At 55.6% G+C, this 23986-nt stretch overlaps 1 protein-coding gene across 1 annotated transcript in view; it reads right to left on the bottom strand.

Annotated features, from left to right (window-relative positions):
* SEPTIN9 (septin 9) overlaps positions 1–23473 on the bottom strand; it is an 88207-nt gene extending 64734 nt beyond the window's left edge. The window contains exon 1 of the mRNA XM_035342263.1: positions 23353–23473. Within this exon, the coding sequence (XP_035198154.1) occupies positions 23353–23446 (94 nt within the window). The 5' untranslated portion in view covers positions 23447–23473. The remainder of the gene's footprint in view (positions 1–23352) is intronic.
* Between the last annotated feature and the right edge of the window lie 513 nt (positions 23474–23986).

Here is a 23986-nt window from a genome sequence, read left to right as displayed (position 1 = left end):
AGCGGGAGAGGAAGATGGAAAAGCACCACGACCAGGAATATCCAGAGTTCTCACAGTGCACGTTTGAAACAGGGAGGTATGTAAACAACCCACGTAACCCCAGCGCCTGCAACACGGTGAAGGAGCAGGCTTTCCTTCGGGGGACGCAAGCCCATCCTTTTCCATCCTGGAGACTTTCATGCACCTTTATCTGATTTAGCCACTGCCAGAGGCTTTACAAGACCAAAAAATCACTCACTTGTCCAGTCCACACGTAACAACCAAATAGCACATCATCTGCTTTGCTAGCCACCTCCTGAGCCGCAAAGCTTGTGCTGAGCTGAGGTGCTGGACAGGCAGGCAACCCTGGCAAGAGAGCACCCAGCCCCACGGGACAGAGCATCCATCTCCCTGCAGCTCCTTCCTGGGGCTCCCAGCAGCGCCTCAGAAGCAGGTGTGGTGCTGCTCATCCCAGCTCAGCTTTGGCAAGGCCCTGCTTTGCCCTGGCCTGGCAGATGGCAGAGAATGAGGACCCTGAGCCTGCTGGTGACACTCTCCCACACTGAGCACGTCACCTCACCTACCTTCCTCCTGACAAGTGAATCGGGTTCTGTTCCTTCTGTCCTCCGGGGCAGGTATTTTCTTTGGCCTCTTAGTCATTTATTCAGCTTTCTTGCTCCTTTGTCCCAACTTCCCACAAGTGTTTGTCGTTGGATTTGCTTTTAAAACACGGGGCAGAACACCTTATACTTGTGTTGTTCTCAGTGCCAATCTCTTGTGCTTGCTGCTCCCTTGCTGACAGCCAAGGGCCTCACTCAGGTTTATTGACCACAGGACTCACCTGGAGTTCCCTGCTAGCTCAGACCTCCAAAACGTCTCACACAGTAGCTGCTGCCCAAGACACGATCCCTGTTTACAAACCACTGGCTGCAGGAGGGTTTGAAGTAAGTGGCTCTGCTCACCACACTACAGCACCTAGTTTCCTAACTGACCCAGGGCACCGAGGGCACTGACTGCCCAGCCCTTTTTCTTCCACCGTCACTGCTCTTCAGATGAGCAGCAAGCTTCCTGCAAAGCTGTTTTGCTGGTCTAGAAGTGATTTCCTGTCCCGAAAACACAGCCTGTGAAATCTGCTGATCATCTACTTGTAGATACCCAGCTCAAAGTGTCACGATGCCGCAATAGCTGGCAAGAAACCTCAACCCTTGTCCCTGTGGCACTATCCCTGTGCTGCCACTAGCAGATGGAGTGGCACTGTCCAGACTTCTAAAATGTTTTTCTCCAAATCTTTCTTCCACAGCCTTTTTCTCCCAGGCTGGTGAAACCCCAGCAAGGCAGCTGCACTTCCCAGCACAGGTTTGGGTAAAGGCAATCCCTCATGGGAGAAAAAAAAAAAAAAAAAAAAAAAAAGTCTTCTTTTATTTTGGAGAGGGAAGGCACCAGCATTACAAGATCCCTCATCAGGACGGGTGAGGGCAGAAAGGGGACTTTCCTATCCACACACAAGCTTTGAGCAGCACTGTACAGTCTGCTCGCAGGTTGCTAAGAACGCAGGCTTTGGGGCAGATTTTCTTCCTCCCACAAGTCGAGGTTTTTCTGAGCAGCTCTCTTATCATTCTCACAATCTGCTGCAGTTATGAGCATCAGACTTGGTCAGACGAGGTGGCATGAGTCACTGCGGCTGCATGAATCAAATTATCTAGTTCACAAAAGCAAGTAATTCATCCACAGCATCCTCCTTTTCCTCCTCTTGTTTTAATTAGAAAACAGAACTCTTTATAACTGTGGTTGCTTCTAATAAAATGCTTGGAGACTTACTGGCCTAAAGTACCAGGCAGGAGCAGCTAAACACTGTTATTAACTACCTAATGCTTCTTTTGAGAAACCAACATCCTTCCTTGCTGCCGATGGAGGATGAAATGCCCTTCCCAGCCTTCTCAGGTCGGTGCTATGTGTAAGTGGAGGCTCTCGTGGTGCCAGCCCCACACCGCCCGTATCCTCACGGCATCAGAAATGAGGAGCCGGCGAGTAATTAACTCGCAGGAAGAGCTGGCCTGGCTGGGGCTCCCTGGGAAGGGCAGCGTGCCTGGCAGGGGACGTGGGGGACACTGGAAGGAAACCCCGACACTGGTTCCCATCGCCTCCGCCCAGGCTTTCATGTAGATGACGCCACGAATCCAGCCCTGCTGATTACACAGGAATTGTCACGAAAAAATACTCCTTCACAAGACTTCAGACCCTTCCTGCTTCCTAAGCAGTGGGAAGCGCAGAGAGGACAGCCATATTTCAGTGCTAGTCATGCTTCCCTTCCTCTGGAAGGAAACTAAGATCATGGGAAAAGCTTAAAAAAAACGCAAAATGGGTTTGCTGGTTTGAGGCTGCTGGACAATTGACTGGTTTTCTAGATAAAGGAAACGCAGCCAGATCGCGTCCCCCGGTGCCACAAAGCTGTGAAACCACGGCTGCAAAAACAGAGCCTGGGTGCTGCAGAAAATAAATAAATAAATAAGATCTGGATGACGTCGGAGCCTGGAAAACAGAAACAGATGAAATCTGGAAGAGGGACTGAAGGTCAGTACCTAAAGGGCTGTTGGCAAAGTCTTTGTTCCCGAGCAGGGGGAAGCAGTGGGAAGGGCCTCGCTGCACCGGGGGTCCCAGCACGGCCGCGAGCCACCGACGCGATGCAGAGAAAGTGAGGGCGCTCCGAAAACGCAGTAAATTAGGTACTTTCAGCAGCAAAGCGGAAATCACTAATGCTCTGTCCTGACTCATCCTGCCCACCCAGCACCGGTGAAAGCAGGCAGAGAGGAGGGCTGGGAGGGGAGGGGATGTGACCACTGGAAACATCGCCCGCGGATGCGCCGCAGGGAAGAGGTGTTGCGGGCAAAGATCACCATAACCAAGGGAACAAAAAAACCCCAATCCAAACCCAAACAGGGCTGGGGCATAAACAGGGCATTAAGAGCTGCGGGCTGGAAATTAGAGGAAGATTTTAACAGCCAGCGATGTGAGAAATACCGGGACTTCCACAAAATCAAGGGGGCAAAAAGGCAAACAGGTTTTGAGGTGGGGCACAGCCGTCCCTAGGAAGGAACGAGGCACGGTGCCCGTGGCAGCAGGCGTATGGGGACAGAGATGTCCCCACTGCCACCGGCCGGACCACGGGGTCCCCAGCACGCTGGTAGAGAGGGCTGGGAGCCTGCGGTGCCTGGGAAGGGAAGGGAAGCGCAGTTCTCTGGTGTTGATTAAGCAGCGGGGGACGCCTGCATGGGAAGGAAATGGGAAGAGGGTCAGGAATCGCATCTGCCTGAGCCTCACGCAGGGAAAACAACCCCAGCCTCGTGCCCTTGCTCTCCTCGTTTATTTTCAGGTTAGTCTTTCTTAAGAAGAAGGGAGGTGCAGCGGTTTAGGATCCAAGCAGCAAACCTACTTAATTACTTCAATTATTAAATAAAGTATTAATTATTAACCACTCCATTTTAATATTAAGACCAAACAGGCGTGAAAGCCCGGTTGCGTGACAGCACAGATATTTTAATGGAAACAAGAGGCTTCAGAAACCTTGCTCACCCCCTGGTGAGTTCAATACACGCACGGCACGGCGTGTTCCCCTTGGCAAAGCCCTCCTGCTTGTCTGTGGGGTGCCGCTGGCTCCAGAAGGATTCAGAGCTCCTGCTCCCAGAGGTAGAGAAGCGCCCCCAGGCATTTCCACCATGCGTGCACTACGGTGGTTGCAAGGCAGAAAGGGGGAGGTGAGCTTCAGCCTCATGTCAAACCCCTCACAAACAAGCCTCTCCGTTCCTGAAAGCTTCCCGGCAGTCCCTAATTCGGGAGAATCAGCAGGAAGATGGAAGCAGGCTGGGCTGCGTGCACGCACTCGGCTGCAGACCCGTGTCCCATGCCCAAAGGCGGCCACACCAGGGCGCCCCGTGCCAAGGCCACGCCTGGTGGCCCTGTTCCACCCCACTGCTGCCACCATCACCACCCCTCGCCATCCCACTGCCTCACGCGGGGCCTCCAGGCCCACACGACACGGCCAGGCCCTCCTGTCCTGACCACAGAGAGCAGCACACGAGCTGGGAAATCAGCTTTTGTAGCCACCGCTGCTTTCTGCTGCCTGCTCACGACCTTTCCGACCCCAAACTTTCCAGTCATAAATACCCCAGCGAATGGCAGGAAACTTGCTTTTCTGATACTTCTCCCCTGCTTCTCAGTGAGCTGTGTCCGGCAGCTCACTCTCCCTGCGCCAGCCCCCGGCCGGCTCTCCCGGCTCCTCCGAGATATTTCAGGCACGCAACAAAATCTGCCGCAGCACAAAGACCCTAAAAACTCACGGCCAAGGCTCAGGAAGCACCACGAGCCGCGGATCAGGCCTCGGGGGCAGCTGCGCCTCCCGAGTTCCCTTGGTACCATCAAAGATTTTATTATTATTATTATTCTTTCTTGACGAAAAGCAGCTTGATAAGAACAATCCCCACACCAACCGCAGCCCCACGCCCACTCGGCTTCCTCCGTGCAGCAGGGACAAAGCGCCGGGAGCTCGGCACACGGCGCTGAGATGGGGAAGGAAGCAAGGGCAGGAGGAGAGGAATGAGGGAAAAACCGTTCCCCCCTTTTCTCCTCTTTGAAAATGCTGGTGGAGCTGCCACCGGTCCCCCTGAGAGCACGAAGCCCTGTCAGACCCCGCAGTGAGGATGCTGAGGCACGGTGACCTGCATCCACGCAGTGCTGAGCACCGCCAGCGGCTCTCCTGTTCCCCTGGCTCCAGCAGGGAGGGACAGGAAGGGGGCAGGCACAAGGACACAGGGCCGGGAAGGGGGCACAAGCAGGCAGGCAGCACTGCCCAAACCCACTCCTCTCTCTCCACACGGACAAGAATTTGGATGCCTCCGCACCGCCCCATGGCTGATGCTGCAGGCCAGTCAGGGGACCCCCACTCCTCCTCCTGCCCTGCTGCAGGAGCTCAGCACGGCCAGGACAGACGCAGAAAATGGAGGAAGACTGGTCCCATAACGAGCTCCTGGGCTAGGGGAGTGGAAGGGGGAAGAGGAGCCAGCCAGGCCTGGTGCACCCACAGCTGGACCAGCAGCCTGCAGCGAGCCCATGCGTATGGCAGGGCCTTGGCCTTCAGCTCTCACCAATTGTCCTCTCTCAATTTACCACAACCACTATCAGGCCTACCCAAGTTATAACCAAGACGATTCCCCCCCCAGCCAGACCCTGGGATAATCGCACTGGCTCCAGGGCCCCAGCAGAGCCGTGGGCAGCAGTGAGGCACCAAGCCCGGGCTGCACGTGTGAGGGAAATCCCCCCAAAGCAGCCAGCAGCCGGGGCTGGACTCCAGCAGCTCTCCTGCTGGAAAAGCAGCACAGAGCAAAGGGCACCGCAAAAGGCCCCTCTCACTGGGCTCCCCTCGGCCCCCAGCACACTGCTTCTGCCCCCCCGACCTCTGTGACGCCAGGTGCTGCTCACAGCCTCTCCTACACATGCAGAAATTGCACAGCCAATATATATATATCCAAATACAAGGTGTTAGGAGAATTTCCTCTGAGCCCTTTCTCCCTTTCATGTGTTCAGCCGCTTCTGCCTGCCCCCACCTCTCATGCACACAGCTGTGCCCACGGGCTCCCCAGCACAGGGCACTTTATTTATTTTTTTTCCTAAGATTAAGCCATTATCGCATGAGGGACACGATGATGTTGACACAGCCTCTTTTGCCAGGGGATGGGGTCATCACCGAGGCTCGGGCAGGGCAGGGCACCTCGGGCTTCCTCCCACCCCCAGCGCTGCTATCCAGGAGCCCCCCTTGGCAGGAGCCGCAGCTGGCACACGTGGGTGGGAGACGCCGGGGATTTCAGCCTCCACAAACAAATGAGGATCCAAAATCAGTTCAGAGATCTGCTGCAAGCAGGCCAAAAGCAGCGTTTTGCCTTGCAGAGTTTGCCCTAGATGGAAAGGGGCCCGGGAGCATGCCGGGGGCTGAGCACCAGCTCCGGAGCGAGGCGGCACAGAGCCAGCCCGGAGCAGCAGGAGAGGAGCAGGGGGCTCCAGCTCTGCCCAGCGAGGTGGGGTGGGGGGGGGGGGGGGGGGGAAAAACTCCCCGTGGGCAATGCTCGCCACCAAAGAGGGAGAGTAAAAATCTGTGGAGGTTCTGGAGCTGGGAGAGTTTGGGAGCAGTGTGTCAGCAGCAGGAAAGCACCTGGGCAGGATGGAGGATCCGGCCTGGCGTGGGGCTGGCTGCGGCTTTTCAACTCGCATTTGTCACCACGAGGCGTTGTCACGAGCTGATCTCTGCCCCCATGCAGAGGAAAAGGCTCTGGCCATCAGCTTGTGAGCCAAAACCCCTCCCTGGGCTGGCGTACAATACCTCAGGCATCGTGCTGCGGGCCCCAGAGCGCCTACCTCTGCTGCTTTTGTTTGAAAATGAAGAGCGCAGCGTCCAAATTTCCTGACCCAGCCGAGCTGGGCCCGCTCCCTTGCGGTGACAGCCCAGGGCTGCTTTATCTCCACCTGCACACAGCCCCCGCTCCACTCACGCCTGTGACCCCTGCGGCCAAGCCCAGCAGGGAAAAGGGAAGAGGCCAAACGCCTCTTCCGATGAGATGTGGCCACCGCCATCACACCCAAAATGAATCAGACCAGCCCACAACACGAAGTCCGCACGGTGCCTGCACACTGCATCACTCCCACATGCTCCAGCCTCCCACAAACTCGGCCTCGCCACACTCGTTTGCTGTTTGTTCATTTTAATCTGCTCCGCTGGCACCTGTAATACCCCCAGCAGCCCACAGATCACGGCACCGATGTTCCACCAGCAGAACTAAAGTGCTCTTGTTCAGGAGAAGTTCAAACAAGGGAGAAACCAAATGTGAAGTGTTTTTACGTGCAGAGGAAGGACAGGAGGAAGGAGCCACATGCCTTAAGCATCAGCCCGTCCCGTTCGGCAGGGACAGTCAGTGTCTGTAAACTCACGGGTGCTGTTATTCCCAGACGGGGAATCACGGGGCCAACCGATGCAGCCAGCATTTATGTTAACACACGGGAGTAATCTGCCAGACCTGAGTTCTGTCTCTACACACCTTCCTTCTCCCCCGCCTCCAGAAAAATCCCCACGCACCACAGTACTCCAATTTGGCTGGTTTAACGACCAGACAACATTCCTCAGCGTCGAATAAAACTGCCCTGCTGCCCGGATCCTGCGCCCAGGTCAGTGCTGAGCCCTCCTCGGCAGGAACACGAGCCTTGAAGCATCAGCAACACCTCCCACACGGGTCCTTTGTCACCCGCAGCTGCGCCCAGGGCTCGGTGTGGCTGCCGAAGGCTCTCCATTCCGACCTGCACATCTCCTGCCAGGGGCATCTCACGTCAAAAGTCTGCAGCTACAGCCCCGCTGCTGCCAGCAGTTCCCAAACCAGACTTCTCCACAATGCCTGCTTACAACTCGGGAGCGTGGTGCCTGCCAGCTGGAGGGCTGGCAGCGATCTCGCACAGCACAGAGCCGCGCTCAGGGAGCAGAGCAGCCCGGGGCAGCTCGGAGCAAAGGGTGCTGACCCGCTGCAGGAGCGGGACCGGGCTGTGCCCATCCTCACGACACCTGGACCAGCCCCCAGGGGTTGGGGCAGCTCGGCGAGGGCTGCAGGGGTGCTGCCAGGGCAGGCTCCCAGGCAACTCCAGCAAAACAGGTGCCATGGAAGCAGCTTGCGGCTGGGTTGCTCATAAAGCAGACAGTTACTGGAAGAAAAGAGCACCCAGTTGTTCCCCTGCCAGCCTGCAGATGGATTTAAGGCACACGGGAATTGGACCTCCGGGCCAGGCATCGCTTTGGCCAAACGCCGCCTCCTTCACTGGCCACCGGGAGAGCCCCTGGCAGCGCAGTAAAAGAAGTATTTAGCGAACTCGCTTGAGAAATCTTGAGGATGATGAGCTATTTTGCAGCCAAGCTTCACATAAACATGTTGATAATGATGTTAGCATCAGCGCTAGTGATGAGCGTGGCTGCACGGCAACAGCAGGCCTCTCTGTCCGCTTCAAGAAAGCCTCTTTCTTGCAACGCACATGTTTAATCCAAGATCTGCGTCTGCTGCCAGCCACATTCATACCAAAATCTGCTCACCTCGTATATCTTCTATACATCCCCAGATTTAGGTGAAGTGGGAGCGCAGGCAGCATTGAACAGCTCACGCTCCTGCGTTCAGTGCTGTTGTGCTCTTTACAGAAACCTCCGTCCTGATTCACCTGAAGGCTCAGAGTCTGATAACACGAACCAGGGCCAGCATTGTTGCAGTTACAGCACCCTCAGGTCAGACGTGGCCAAAAGCTTTGGCACTCACAGCTTTGGTGAGGCTCATCTGAAACAGACCCCTTTTCTCCACCCCTTTTCTGGGGCACACGCCTGCAGCCCGCTGCCACCCTGGGTGCAGAGGCCAGGGGACATCCCAGCACCTGAAGCCAACATCACCTCTTGCTCTCCAAAGCCCTGCTGCACACCGTGTCCCCTGGGTGTCTCGTGGAGAAAGGCCAGCCCAAAGCTGCTCTGCGGACAAGGAACAGCCTCACCGACAGCCCCGTGCTGCTCAGGAGCCGAGATACAAACACACCAGGAGCCACAGCATCAGATCAGCCCGACCTGCTGGGAGTAACGCTCTGTTTGGGACACGTGGCTTTGAGCCCCATGGGTGCAGTCACAGAATAAAGCCTGCACGCTCATCCCCAGCCGATCAGCCTTGGCACAGCCGTCCCATTGATTCACGGCACTCTGCAGCCTTGCTGCCTGCTTGAGAAAAAGCAGCTCGTGCAGCTCCTCGCTGCAGCCATCCCAGCCAGAGGCTGATCAGCTGCCAGCCCCGAGCTGAGCAGCCCTGTGCCGCCTGCAGTTGGCTGCACAAACGCACAAGCAGCTGCCACAGACACCAAAGGCTCATCCTAGCAGAGGAGACCAACTCCTGTTGAAGCACCTGAAGACATTTCATTAAGTTCAAAGCAGCAACCACTCCTCCCCAGTTATTGCTACCACCCTACATCACTTAGCCGTGCTGACCGGTTACAACCTGTCATGATTCTCATGGTCATTCCCGTGCAATAATTAATGTTTTATTAAACCTCTGGAGCGAGCACTCCACAGCATAATGAAAACTGGTGCCTTCCACAGCAAAGAGCCGGGATCTGTGCACAGTACAAGCTCTGCAAAGTCTTCCCCATCCGCTTGGAAGGCACAAAGGCGTGGGAGTTGAACAAGGATCAGTATTATCCACTAAACCACAGGATGAGCTTGCAGGAACTGGCAGGCTGGATTGCTTCCAGTAGCTAAAGAAGGCAAATAGTCCAGCCCAGCTCTCTCATGCCAGATATGCCGAGTATCTATGGTCTTAAGAATGCGACGACAACCCATCCCCATCCCGAGAACCAGACAGCTCCTTCAGCACACCCCTCGCAGTGCATCTGCTCAGAGGCAGAGCTAACAAACTTCATTTTTCCTGAATTAGGCATTTAAAAGGCACATTGAACGCGGCGCTTCCCTTCTATGTCTAACAGTCTTCTGGCTCACAGAGAAAAGAGCTGGCAAAACTCAAGGAAGGCTGGCAAGGAACAAAGTGCAATAAAACCCTGTCTTGTAAGGAGACAGCAGCTGGGAGCAGCCACCAGCCCTGTGCAGAGGCACAGCCAGGGGTTTGCTGGGAAGGTCTCAGGGGAGGTGGAAGGGGCACGGCGCTCACGTTGTGGTTACGCAGCAGCAGGATGTTTTAGCCAGGGGTGAATCAGGCTTCTTCCAGGGGAAACAACCCAAGCCAACCATGGCTAAAGGTGTCCTACACCAGCTGGGGCTTCCTGCAGAGCTTCTGCTCCCCGAAATGGGGACCTTTTTGCAGCTCCCTCGTTACCGCTCCTGATCTTTTACAGGACAGTAACTCTGTCTTTTGGCCACATCTGAGGACTGGATGTCTTTCTCCTATCACTAGGGCTCCCCCAGCACACACCAGTCACCCCAGGATGAATTTCCTGCCCCAGCAGTCAGACCTGTTAGGCATTCGCAGGGCGTGCTTGGTTGGCATTTCCCTTTGGGGCCTCCCTGGGGGAACCACACACACTGGCAGGTCCCCTAGGAACAGCCACGGTGCCACCCCAGAGCAGAGAGCCACAGTCACATTTTGAGGAGAACAATTCCAAGCCTGGCAATGAGAAAGCCCCACAGTGTGTTATCTGTGCTTTTGCTTCCTTTCGCTTCGAACCTTCACACCCAGAGCTGGGAGCTCCTTGCAGCCAAGCCCACTTGCAGCCAAGCCCGCGCACAGCGAGCACTTTCTCAGCTTGAGAGCCAAGAGGAGCCCCCGTGGATTACACCCCGGGGCTCCATTTGTCATCAAAAAGCAGCGCATCAGAAAGCACTAGAAGGGCAAGGGGCTGTTATTTACAGCCCAGATTTATTGTCACCCTCCTTCCCTAGGGCCCCTGGAAACACGTGCCAGATCTCAGCGTCTGGCTTCAAGGCAGAGCCACGAAAGCAGCTCCAAGCCCGCGTGCTGCTCCTCCACTGCCCCGCTCCACCCAGCCCCCAGAAGCTCCCAGAGGTGTGGCATCCTCCTCTGCCTGCCAGCACGGAGATAAACACGACTTCTACGCTTTCATGGAGAGGAAAACCTGATGGTGGTGCCTTTGGTGCCGCAGATGTGTGGGTCAAGCTCCTGCAGCATCCTGAACCAGTGGAAAGCTTCATCTGCAACAGGGGTTTAGGGAGGCACAGGAGTCATCAACAGAAGAGGCAAGGGACTTCAGGTAGAGCCACACAAGGAAGCCAAAACTCCTAGGGATGAACTTTGCTGTGCCTGTTGGCTTGATCCTCTTACTATGCCTGAACCTACAAGACAATTGTGCATCCTGAGCTAATCCTGAGGAGCAAGGATGCTGCACAGCCTGGCTTTCTTGTCACCTTTCCTGCTTTATTTCTGTAGGTCCAGACTGTCCTAGAACCATAGCATGGCTTGGGTTGGAAGGGACCTTAAGGACCACTTTGTTCCAACCCCCTGCCATGGGCAGGGACACTTTCCACCAGCCCAGGCTGCCCCCAGCCCCATCCAGCCTGGCCCTGGGCACCACCGGGGATGGGGCAGCCACAGCTTCTCGGGGCAGCCTGGTGCCTCACCACCCTCTTGAGTAAAAAAAAATTCTTCCTAATGTGTAATCTACTCCTACCCTCTAGTTTAAAGCCATTGCCCCTTGTCTTGTCACCACACTCCCTGACACAAAGTCCCTCCCCAGCTCTCTTGCAGCCCCTTTTAGGCACTGGAAGGTCGCTATAAGGTCTCCATGGAGCCTTCTCTTCTCTAGGCTAAATAAACCCAACTCAGCTTTTCTTCATGGGAGAGGTGCTCCAGCCCTCTGAGCATCCTCGTGGCCTCCTCTGGCCCCACTCCAACAGGTCCCTGTCCTTGTGCTGGGAGTCCCAGAGCTGAATGCAGGGCTTCGGGGGGGAGGGGGGGGGGTCCCATGAGAGTGGAGAAGAGGGGACAATCCTCTCCTACCTGCTCCGTGTCACACGCTCGGTGACTTCTGAAATTATGAGCCCACGTTTCTAGAGGGACACCTCCAGCCAAGTACCAAAGCACGTGTTGGGCACCCTGCCTACACACGCTCCATTTTCAGCTCCCAGCACTTCCCCAGCAGCAGCAGGCACTGGGCCGAGCTGCAGCCACCGCCGGAGCTGAGCACCCACCTCCTCCCTCCCTTGGCGCTGCCCAAGCCTCTCCAGCAGCTCTGCGTCTTGCACGGGACAGTCAGCAAGCTGCGGATCGCACGTCCCGGCCCCATCCATAAAGCAGGGCTGTTTACATAACCCCAGGGAAACGCCGAGCACAGCAGAATTGCCAGGGAAGACACTTTCAGCTGCTGGAGTCGCTGGAGCTGAGAGCCCACGTCAGCTGAGAGTCTGTCTTTAACTCTTAACATTAAAAGGACAGCTTCCTATTCAGCAGAAAACAGCCAAGTCCTCGCAACGCAAGACCCTCCTGTTCACACCAGATCCAGCTGATGAGCAGGGTGTTAAATCCAAAGGGCCACTTCCAGCGCTTCCTGAGAGAGACCAGCTCCCCGCCGAGCAAATTCTGTGTCGCTGGTGGAAAACAGGAGGGCCTTTCTGTTCTGCTTTCTTTTTTTTTTTTTTTTTTTTTTTCAATGCTTTCTTTTCCAAGCCAGGAAAACGATTGAAAACCAGGCTGGCTTTATTGTTTAAATCCATGCAATACAAATGGAGAGGGTCATGAAGGGGATATATGTGATGGATGGGACATGCTAACTCAGAAATGCTTGTACCCACACATAAGTCTCACAACAGCGTGACAGATACTGGCAATCCTGGACATTAATTCATTTTCTATTTCCTAAGGACAAGAAAAATACTTGCCCATCCAAGAGGACGTGAAGAAGTAAGTCAGGAACCTGTGAGCCAAGACCCAAAGCAGCCAGAGGAAAGGTGTGACGGTCACTGGGAGCTGAGGACCTTGCGGCAGAGGCGGACTCTTGGGGCAGGACATCTGTGAAACACCGGGGCCAAAGCCCTGGGCTGCCGACAGCAGCAGAGTCGGCCTGGAGTGAGTGGTGCTGAGGACTTCCCCGAGGGACTCCAGGTGCTGTCGGCGCAGCAGCAGGCACTTGAGGGCGACCCCAACCCTGCCCAGCGCTCAGCACTGCCAGGGCAGGCACCAGCCCCCTTAACCTGCGCTCGCACGCACGGTCCCAGGGGATGTCCGCATGAGCATGGGGTTTCACGAGTACAGCTGGAAGAAACAAGTGCCTGTACTGCTTTACCTGTGATATTCCTGCTAAATCTGAAAATATAGGAAGAAAACTTTCCAGTAGCAGTAGCAACATCTCGTATCTCTCTCTATTTTTTTTTTTTTTTTCTGCATCTAGACAAAAATCCTGAACTTTTAATTGTTAGAACAGGCAGCTTCACCAGCGCAGGGAGGCTTCTTGGGGAGGATGGAGTTTTGGACTGTGCTCTGCAAAGAGGCAGATTTGGATTAATTCATATCCCACTGATTAAAGCACCCCACTGCCAACTGCAGCAGCAGACCATGGGCTTCAGAGGGAGGTGGTGCCTCCAAGCCCCTCGCATGATCCTAGCCCTTCTCACAAGGTTTGCCGTACTCTGTGTGTCCTGCAGACACCGCTGACTTGCACGGTTCAATGTAATTACTATTACATTATTACAATATTACACTATGACAAACAGGGAAGGAAGCGTGAGAGAGTTCCATTACTCCAAGAGCTTCTCCCAGGTGGCCAGAGGCAAGCGAGGGCACAGCCCTGCGGCTGCCGGTCCTGCTGAGCCCCCAGCTCCTCCTGCACGCGGCTCCCAAAGCGAAGGAGGCATCGTCGTAGGGCAGAGAAACGACCTGAACTCCACCTCAAAACAAAGTGAACTCCTGCTCAAGTTCAGGCAAATTCTGCCCCCTAAAGCTATCCTTCATTTTACACTGCCGTGCCCTAAGGATTTTAAGCCAGAAGCAGCAAAATTTGACAGTAAAAGCTTGTAGTTTAGATGCATTTGTATGTCAACAGCTAGCACTTTTTATTTCATGGGAAAATCTGTCAGCCAGAACGTCCTGAGCACAGCCAAGGTGCCTTTGAACGGGACTTCTGACACAGGACCGGATTTCCCATTATTTATGTTGTGCAACATTCACCGCTTGCTGTTGTTGGGGCACAGAGGGGCTCCGGCCAGCAGCAGGGCACTAGCAGCCAGCTAGGGAAGGCGCAGCCTTGCACAAGAGAGCCCACCAAGGAAAAGGAATAAATAACTTGCTCAGTTGGGATGGTTACATAGTGCTGCACAATGAGCCCCCTCAATGCAGAAAAGCAGGGCCGGGCTGTCTGGGCGCTGCTCAGCCTCCCAGAGGAGTCTAAGCTGGTAACCAGCAGCAGAACAAACCTCCCAGACCTCTCGCCCTGCCCGATGAGCCAGGAGCACTGCTTCTTGCAGCGCCCGGGGAGCTCTGCAGCCTGAGCTTTGCCAGCCATGGAGCGGGGTCTGGGGCTGCGCTGGCCCCCAGGGAGGAAACACCGCACGCAGCGAGGAGGAGGAGGAAGGCACCGAGCCAAAAAAAGGGAGAGCTCAAAGTCCCCGCTCCTGCTGCTTCAGAGCACTCCTGGTGCTCTTCTTTCTGCCTCTCACAGCTGTTTTTTTTTTTTTTTTCCCCCCCCCAAACGCTCCATCTTCTCTTCCTGCAGGTCAGAGCGGGCTGCAGCGCTCCCATCCGTGCAGTTCCCTCGCCCCCTCCAGCCCCACAACCAAATACTCCCCACCGGCTGCCCTTGCGCATCCCCTTCCTCCGCCCCCCGTGTCCCCTGCACATCTGGCTGTCAGCTCCTTGCTTTTGTACAGAGCAAGATTAGGTTTCCTCTCCAGCTGCAGGCGAAGGGCCCCGCTTCAGAGCTGCCTCCAGCACTGTCGGGGCTAGCAGGGAATTTTCCCCTTCTCCAAAACACGGCCGCAGCCCCTCGGCAGGGGTTTGGCCCGGTTTTGCAGCAGTGGCACAGCCACAGCAGCTGCCCCGGACCTGCACGTGGCTCCCCACTAAGGGAGCAGCAATAGAAGCGAGCACAGGACACCAGAGGTGGGTCTTACCCTATTTTGGGGCTGACAGGGAGATAAAAGGCCAGTTTTGGCAACCCAGCTTCAGGACAGCCCCAGGTACATGGGTGTATCTCCCCAGTGCCGTGACCTACCTCTTGCTGTCTCATTTTGGAGAAAGGCTGGGAGCAGACATCCAAGCCAAGCACCTGAGCCAACCTGGGGGCATCACTGGAGATCCAGCCACATTGCCTACGCTCTCAGAGCACAACCAGTGAGTAGCCCGAGTACAGAGCCCTGTGCTACCAGTAACACCAGTCCGATGGAAGAAACTGATGGGTGAAGGGCAAAGCGATGGCAGAGCACAACCCGCACTCAGCAGGGCACTCCAGTGGGTGTCCTGAGGGGCAAAGAGCCAGGAGAGCAGGCCCCAGGAGCAGCGTTTCCCTACAGCACTCACCCCTTGCTGCGCAGGGGAGCAGAGAGGGAAGGGTTTCCTGGTCTGTGGCCAACACTGCTGTTCCTCTGGTGGAGGATATTGCCTTCCCCAGGGTGTGTTTCATTTGAGAGCACGAGACACACAATTTCCATAGTTCACTTTCCCTCTCCACTCACTGGGAATTTTTAAAGTTTTATGGAAAATAAACCCGCTACCCTACGCACAACCAACTGCTCACCAACCGTGGCATGTTCCAGGAGGCCCCCTTCCCCGGAGAGCAGGGGGTCAGCAAGCGCCTCTCAGGTAGCCAGAGCCAGGTCTGACCAGTTCTCCACTCAAACTGTTTGAAATGTGAGAGGGGAATGAAATGGTAAATATTTCAGGTGCTGAAGAACCCCTGCTTCCCGGCCTAGCGGTTCTTTGCTTTGTCTCTACCAAAATAAGCCACTAAACTCTTAAACACAAGCCCTCCTTGTGAGCATTTCTACAAGCCTTGCTTGCTCCAAGTCCCACGGACCTCACAGAGGTGAGAGAAGCCACAGGGAAAAAGGAAAGCAAAAGAGCAAAACTACTGAAAGCTTTACAGTCAGGGAAAGGGGACTCAGGGTGACAAACTGGGGGCAATGGCAAGTCGTACCAGGAGAGCATCATCTTCCCCTAGCAGAGGGGGGGCAGCGCTGAAAGGCCAGCTGCAGGTAGCAGGGGAGGCTGACCACTTCTACGTCCCCTCCTGTCCGCCTGGTGAAGGCAGGAGAGCCGGACAGCTCTTGCTGATGAGCAGAGCAGAGCCACGATCCCGGGTTTGGTGCTGCTCTAGCTGGGAACAAGGCACTGGCTGGTGGTTTTGTACCACTCAGCACCAAAGTCCCTCTGGAGGAAGCTCTGCCTGCACCTCCCCTCCCTGTGATGACCAACAGACGGACATCACAGCCCAGGAATAAATCCCATACTCCTGCTCTTTGGCCCATGCTCCCCAGCACAGATGAAAGATGGGTCCGGTGAGATCCATTCACGTCTCCAGCCTGATGTGCTCACAAGCCCCACAGCTCAGATCAGCATCAGGAGTTGCCTCTACCCCGTATGGAGCCTCAGACCCGCCTTGCATGGGGGTGCCGGCATCTCAAACGGGTCAAATTCCCAGCTTTATCACGACAAATCCCTCCCAGCTGCCTGGCAGAGGATCCTGAAGTGCCTGTCTATGAGGTAGATGCTTTCCGCTTTTCATTTTCCATATAGGAAGTTAGAGCACATGTGTTAAATGATTTACATAAGGATGCGGAGTAATTTAGTGGAGAAGCAGGAAAAGGACTCCAAAATTCCTGCTTCTAATTGCCACACGATCATTCCCTCCTGGTACAGTTTAAATCCTGACTCACTGCTAAATAAAAGCTGTGCCAAAATCTGATCGGCATAGGAGAGGGGAACCCAGATGCTTTTAGCAACGTGGTGAAAAACACCCATCTATTTTTATCAAACAAAGTGCCTCCGTATACACACACACAAGACTTCCCTCTGCTGCAATCCTCAACGATCATTTATCTTTTTCCAGAGGCAGAACGGAGTCCCGTGCCTACTTCTGGAAGCGAAATCCGAAGCGGACAGCGTGGGGGCTTCCTGCGGGACGTGCAGCAGCAGCAGGCGCAGCAGCAGCAGGCTCACGCCGCCCCCTCCCGGCCTGGGTGGCCACAGGCCCAGCTGCATGCCCCAGGCCTCCACTGCCTTGCACCCATCGTCACCCACCCAAGCTGCACATCCCCGTCTCTCCCGGCCCCTCTGAGTGGGGAATGAGTCACCGGGAGCAAAGGAGCTGTGCCAAAGAGGAGATCCGAGGCGCAGGCCTCTGGAGATGGGGACACCCGCCCTTAGCCCGCTGGCAAGCAGTGACCGGTTCTGCTGGGATGCAGCTACCGACAGGCTCGCTGGAAGCGCTGGACGACCCGTGCTAGGGTCTCGCAGTCAGCCCAGGGTCGGCAGCCACCTCAGTCCCATGCCTGCCCACCCCTCAGAGGCACCCAGGTGGTTCAAGGAAGCCTGTCAAGGTGTTTCTGCAGGCATCCCCTCTGCATGTGTGCTAAAAAGCAGCAGTAAGTTCCTGGAGAGTACAGAGTGTAGCTTTGCAAAGACCAGCTGAAGCTGTTAAAATGGCCTCCCCCTCCTTTACGGGCAGCGTAGTGAAGGACGTGGGTCTCTGAGCTGGGAGGCTCGATGCAGACACTTGCACAGCCCCATGCAGCTCGCCCCATCACTATAGGTGGTGTCAGGACCTTGTCTCGGGGTGCACCCAGCAGTCAGCACCCAAAGGCTGACCAGAGCTGGGCACCCACTGTCACAGTAACATCAGGAACACACAATTTGCACAAAACTGTCCCACAGGACAGCTCACTTCACAGACTGGCCAGCAAGGGGTGCTTCAGCAGAAGGTGCAGGTACAGAGCCGCACATACAAGGAGGCCCTTCCCCTCATCTCACAGCTCAGAGCCCCCGCGAGCACCTCACAGACACTGCGTGGAGGACACCTGTGACTTGCTGGAGTTCACACAAGCCAGTGGCATGGGGACAAAATCTGGGACACAGGCAGTGAGTGCTGGGTGCTGCCACCGCCACGTGGCTCCACACAGCACCGCTGCCCTCACCAGCCCCAGGGGAGAGCAGAAACAGGCCCTGGGCTCAAGCGTGGATCCCAGGCCCGGTCCAGGCCTCCCACGCTGCAGTTCCACACCGCCTGACTGCACAGGAGCTGCATTCCAGCTTCTTTGGTACTCCTCAAAGCACACATTTCTGCCAAGCATTCAGTTTTTTAACTCTTTCTCTTTGTTTTATAAACAACCCAGACAGACTCAAATGCACTTTGCCTGTAAGCCAAGGCTCTACATTCATCTCAGTGGCTCAGCCACTGCGAGCTCCCATCCCACATCTGCCGGGCCGGCCCTGTGCTTCCTCAGGAGCTCATAGCGCCCAGCACTGACCAACACGTGCCCGGCCCCAACACCTGCCCCACACCAGCCAACGTCACCAAAGCCACCGCGCCAAAAACCAGGGCTAAGAACTCGAAACACGCAGCCCTAGAAAGAAAAAGCATCTGAAACTAATAACAAAGCATGCCCTGTGCTCATTGAGCTGCACTCATCGAAAGCAAAGGAGAGCACGTTACACGCAACCGAGCCCACAAATCCCATGTGAGGAATCATGCTTATCACTCCCCAAATCAGTTTCCCTGGCACCCAGAGCTTGCTCCCAGAACTACTGCTTTAGTTTAGATGCTCTCTGGTAGGGATGTGATCACAAAATCAACACAGGCCTGTTTATGTAGCACCAACTTCACGTGGATACAGACCAGGCCTAGCAAAAACAAAAAAAAAATCCCCTTTCAGGTTTATTGTGTGATTATTGCTTGTAAAACTGACGTACTTTGTTCACCTGCAAAGTCATTCCCGTTCTCCCCCCAGCCACAAAACAGAGCTATTTGTAAGCCTCTGACAACTCTCTTGGCATCAGCACCCCAAAGCCCTTTTGCCTGTCACAGGGAAGCAGTACAGCTGAATGGCAGCCCCAGCAGGGCATCAAGGCCTTCCTGGGCCAGCCCGCGGCACGCAGGTGCCAGCCCAGATAAAAGAGCTTCAGCACAGACACCCAAAGGCCAGATCCTGCCTCAAAATCAAGGGGTAACAGGAGCACAAATGCCATTTTACGAGGAGTTACAGAAAATCTAAGGCAGAGCAAGAATCCTAGCCTGAATTTTCTCAGGCATTGTACCGTGCAATGGGACTCGCTGCCCATTAAACCTCCCCTGCTGCCTGTATGATGCTGGGGCCCCATGCCCCACTGCAGTGCTCGCAGGACAAGGCATCACTGCTCTCTAACAAATTATTCTGTCCATTAGTTACAGCTGCAGTACAGCATGGAGAAGCCAACAGGACAAAGATATTGTGATTCTGAGATCATTAAGGCAACAGAAGACATGTGTTGACCCAGACATACTTCCCTAACTACGTACTTGCTCCTACTCAGCATTATGGTATGCTGGACCTTGGAAGTGCCTTGACTTGCATGAGAAACGTCCTCCCTCGCCCCAGCAGCATGGGAATCGCTCTGCTGGGAGGCTCCGAGTCATCCAGCGAGGCACGGAGCAGGAGGGCAGGCGGGAAGGGAGCTCCTACCCCAGGCTTCGCCAAGCTCAGCAGAGCGGTGCTGAGAAGCGTCAGGCCAGAGATTGGGCTGTGCGCCACAGCGGGATCGTATTTAATGGAGATGAGCAGAAATTCCAGCAGATTTAAAAGCAGACATCAGGAAATGGATAATGCTTCATACCTTGACATGCCTCAGACAACTGCGGGAATGCATCCACTGGCCAGGCGAGAGCAGGCTGGGAGCAGCCGAGCATGCTGCAAACACAGCTGTCTGCAGAGGCAGCTCTGCAGCCCCAGGAAACCCAAACCCTTCCCGAGAGGAGGCCCAATGGGACCTATCTGGTTATTAGCTGAGCCTGCAGTCACAACAGGTCACTGTGCAGCACCTAGGAAAGTGGGTGAAGGCAGATGCTTGAACTAGAACACTGGTGAAAAAAGCTGCAGGCTCTTTTGCAGTGCATGGCACTTGGGGGACAGGGCATTGCACACCGCAGCAAGCGGTGGGCATGGGCACCAAGTAGGAGCAGGGGACAGCGAGGGAAGAGCTAAGGACAGCCCAGTGGCTGACAGCAAAGGTGGGACAGGCAGGAAGGCATCCAGGGTGCCAGGGCTGGATTAAGGTGGTGGGATCTAACAGAAGGTAGAAGCACCCACACTGCAAATGCCTGACCTGGTGCCCATGCTGCAAGCCAGAGCAAAAAAAAAAAACAAACACATTTGGTAAAGGAGAGCCTACAGCTATGGGAAGACCATAAAAAAGCAGTATGTCAGACTGTCCTAACTGCCATCTCCTAGGAACAACAGTGGCACCAAAAATCTCAAAGCAGAAAAGATAGCTAGAGTGATAAGAAGCAACCCCAACCCTGCTACAACCCTTTTTAAAGATTAACTTGGATTTAAAAAAGTGACAAAATGGCACATTCCCTCCTACCAACCCTTCACACCTCCAACACACACACACAGTATCACTGCTCCCCTTCCCTGCTGCTCAGTGCAGGCACATGGTGCTTCCCACGGGGCTCTGAGGACCACTGAAGATGCTCGGTCTTGATGCATTCAGTGCGAGAGCTGCTGCCTGCGCAGCCTCCGAAAGCCCCACGCTGCAAGCAGGGGCTGTCTTCTCGCTGCTCCGATCATTTAGGTGCGCAAATGACACACAAAACATGTTAAACTCTGTATGCATACACACACGAGCACATACCCACAAGTGGTGCTTAGTATAACTGGAAGATTACGACACAATCACCATTGGGTTAATAACCAGCTCCCCGTTTGTTCTGGAGTTCAGCAAATTGCTCACAAGCACCTCCAGCACTCCCAGCTGCCTGCTCCTGGGCCCTGCACCTCATACATGCCACTCATTGCATCCAGGTGTTATAATCACCTGCTAATCATTTAGTAACTTCTACACTGGGTTCTCAAAGTGCAGTTTTAAAGGCATTAATAATTTACCTGGGAGATCGGACTTCCTTTCCCACGATGGCTGCTCCGATCTGTCACTCCCTCATCGCAGTAACCAGACCCCTGCTGCCTGGCATGCTGCTGACCCCTTTCTTTCAAGAGGAGGTAAAGGGCCCCGTGGCATTAACAATCAGGGCTTTGTAGAAAGATCTGGACTAATCAAACCAGCCATCTGCTGAGGAAAGCCACCTCCAGCCGAGGAGCACCCCTGCTGCCACCAAAGCGCTCGGAAAGGCAGAGAGGAGCGCAGATGTGAGCAGGGCCACAGCCCCCAGCACAGCTGCCCGGCCCCAAACCACCAGAGCAGGATGCCTGGAAACCAATTTGATTTAGGCTTTTCACGCAGGATTAGCATGTGGAAATGTGTGAAAGATGGTTTGATGGGATTAAAAGGAATCAGCAGGTTGTATGAGAGGGTGTTTCTTATACCTGCACCCAAAAGCACCACCGGAGCCCGGTGCCTCCTTACAGAGCCTGAGGAAGCCCTCGATGCTTGGAGCAGGCAGCGAGCCAGGCACAGCCCCAGCATCACCCCGTGCATTCAGGGCCTTCACCCGCAGCGCCTGTCATCGTCGTGGGATCCCAGACTGGGGACACTGCTCCACTGCAAGGAAGCCTGGGCTCTGCTTGGGCGGCGCAGACCCCATGGGACGTGCTGAGCTCCAGCGGCTGTGGGAAAACAGCCCTCCAGGAGGAGAAGAGGCCCAATTCCCACCCGCTCCGAGGTGCCCTCACCCCGTCCAGCAGCGACAGTCAGCTCCAGAGTCAGCTCTTCCCACCCACAGCAGAATATTAATTAAAAGCATGCTTAGGGCCAGAACAGTGACGAATGTGGCCCCCAGCGCTGCACAGATCCGCTTTCATCTGAGTCATGTTTCGGTTTAGTCACCGAGGCCGGAGCTCTCCTGCTGCCTGTGCTGGGAGCGCTGCCTGCCTGGCCACGGGGGGAGAGCCCAGCTGCCCGTGTCCTGGGCAGCGCCTTCTCAAGGAGACATAGAACCGGTCGAGCTATGGCCTGCTCCTCTCCTCCCCCGTGATATTGCCAGTTTTGTGCCCGAAGCCCCGTTAAGGATGATTTTCCTACATTGTTACATTTCCCATCCCGCCGGGCACAGCCTGCTCCTGCCTGAGCCGAGCGGAGCAGCCACACGCGTGCCCCACATCCAGCCCCCGGGCACGGCTGCCTTGGGATAAGGCACGGGGCGCGCTCCCCATGCCCTGTTTGTGTGTCCTGACCCCAGCCTGATGCAGCCCCGGCTCCACCACATCTGAACAACCCACAGTTGGGCCAGTTCCAACACAGGCCAGTGAAACACGCACACACTTGGACATTGGTGATTCGCAGATGCTGCTCATGCTCATGCCTTAGCATGAGTTCTTGCATCTCTGCACAACCGTGCTCGCCCAGAGTCCTCCTGCCTGCAGCCCCAACAGCAGAGCCAGCCCGGGCAGGGGACTCATGCTCCTTGCAGCAGGTTACGGGCTGGGAGAGACCCACCTGTGATGTTTTTCGGGAACAAAGAGCCTCAGATCACATCAACACAGCCAGAAATCCTAGAAGTTTGGAAAAGACCTCCAAGATCACCCAGTCCAACCTTCCCCCTGCCTCTGCTACCACCCACTAAACCACATCCCTAAATCAGAGTCCTTTTCACACCAGCAACCTTTTGCAAAGCAGGGAGGGACTCAGGCGTGCACTGAGAATGCAACAGGAGATGTGGAAGGCCAAACCTCCAGGAGAACAAAGCCACCCTGCCACCTTCTCCTGCTCCCCCAATCCTACGCAGCAGCAGAGGGCTTCCCAGCCCAAGGCGCTGCCTTGCTGAAACACACACCAGCCGCTGTGTTAGGAGCAGCTCTCAGGAATGCTTTGAAGTGGCTCAAACAAGAGCAGAAAGCACGAGCAAGAGAGATGGAGAGAGGGATGAGGTGGCATCAGCTGTGCTCCTTGAAGCCCGTGAGGAGCGGAGGATGCTCCTGCAGGTAAGTCCCCTTCCCAGGGACTCTCAGCATGTGCCCGGATGGGGCCCCACAGGTTTGTGTGGGGCCAGCCATGGCAGCAGCTTTCTCTGGCCACAGTTTCGCTCCACCCTGGCTTGAGCGTTTCCTCTCATCCCTGTGGTTTCCCTTCCAGCGCCGATGCCCAGCAGCTGCCTGGGAACGCCCAGGAGAGGCCTCGTGCCCACGCCGGCTCAGCACGGAGGAGGGAGACCCACGGTGGCATCCCGTCGGCTGAAGCACATCTGGGGCTTTTAATGCTGGCCCCTGTCCCTCGCTGTCCCCTTTTGATCCCGGCTGTCCTGCTCACATGCACCAAGTCCGAGCCTCACAGTGCCAGCACGCTGCCCATCCCATCTCCCCGCTGCTCAGGATAAAGGGACACAGGAGCAGCCACCCTGCAACTGCTGCAGGAGCAGCTTGCAGAGACGCCGCTGCCGCCAGCTCAGCGCACCTGGGAGCGGGTTTTGGAAGCGCTCATGCATGCACCATTAGCTGGGATTTGCAGGGAAGCTGGGGAACACGACGGAGTTATTCCTTCCTCCTTGCAGCGCCCTCCATCCACCCCCCACCCACCCCACACGCCCCGTGCTCGGCCAGCGAGGGGAGCGAAGCACGAGCCGGCAGCGCTGCAGGGCGAGCAGCCGCGGTGCGGGACACGCAGGCACCCGCGGGGCCGCATCCTGCAGCTCCCCCCCGGCAAGGCGGCGGGCACTGGAGGGCGAGAGACGGACAGAGAAAGCTCAACCCCAACGCACAGCCACACAAAGTCAGGAGCCAACCTTCAGAGCAGAAATGCGTCTCCATGCCAAGAGCTCGGCTCTTTGCCTCCCTCTTCCCGACTCGCAGCTCCGAGCTAACAGGCTCAGCATTCATCCCCCCGCGCCGGGCGGCACATGGGAACGGAGGGGGGAGAGAGAGACTCAAATGAAATCCAGACCCAGAGAGCAGTTTCTTTTTTCCCCCGCTCCCCCCCGGTTTCTGCTGGAACCACCTTCTGTCTAGAGGGCTCAGGAGGATGGAAAAAAAAATGCAAAAAGGAAACGTTGCAAAAAATAAATAAATAAAAGAAACTGCTGAAACCGAGCCGGAGCGTGGCTGCTTCTCTTCTTAAAGTGTAGAAGCTACTGGAAAGGTAGGGAGGCAGAGGCAGAACTGAACATATTAAAAGATCGATAGCCTACCTGAAATCCGGTCCTTCTCCATTACTACAGGATATATTTAGCATCCGCGTGTCACGGCCGTCCCTTTTTTCGGTGGCGTCCCCTTCTTTCACCCACTCTCCCTCCCTCCTTGCCTTGCCTCCTCCTCCTCCAAAAAAAGCTCTTTGTCTGGTCTAATTTCTTCAATCTGTTGCAATCATGAATGCATCCAAATTACCACATTTCCATGTGCTGATCATATGTTTGTGCTCCA

Source organism: Oxyura jamaicensis, chromosome 18 (assembly GCF_011077185.1).
Source record: "Oxyura jamaicensis isolate SHBP4307 breed ruddy duck chromosome 18, BPBGC_Ojam_1.0, whole genome shotgun sequence".
NCBI lineage: Eukaryota > Metazoa > Chordata > Aves > Anseriformes > Anatidae > Oxyura > Oxyura jamaicensis.
This window is presented reverse-complemented; position numbering and strand designations above follow the sequence as displayed.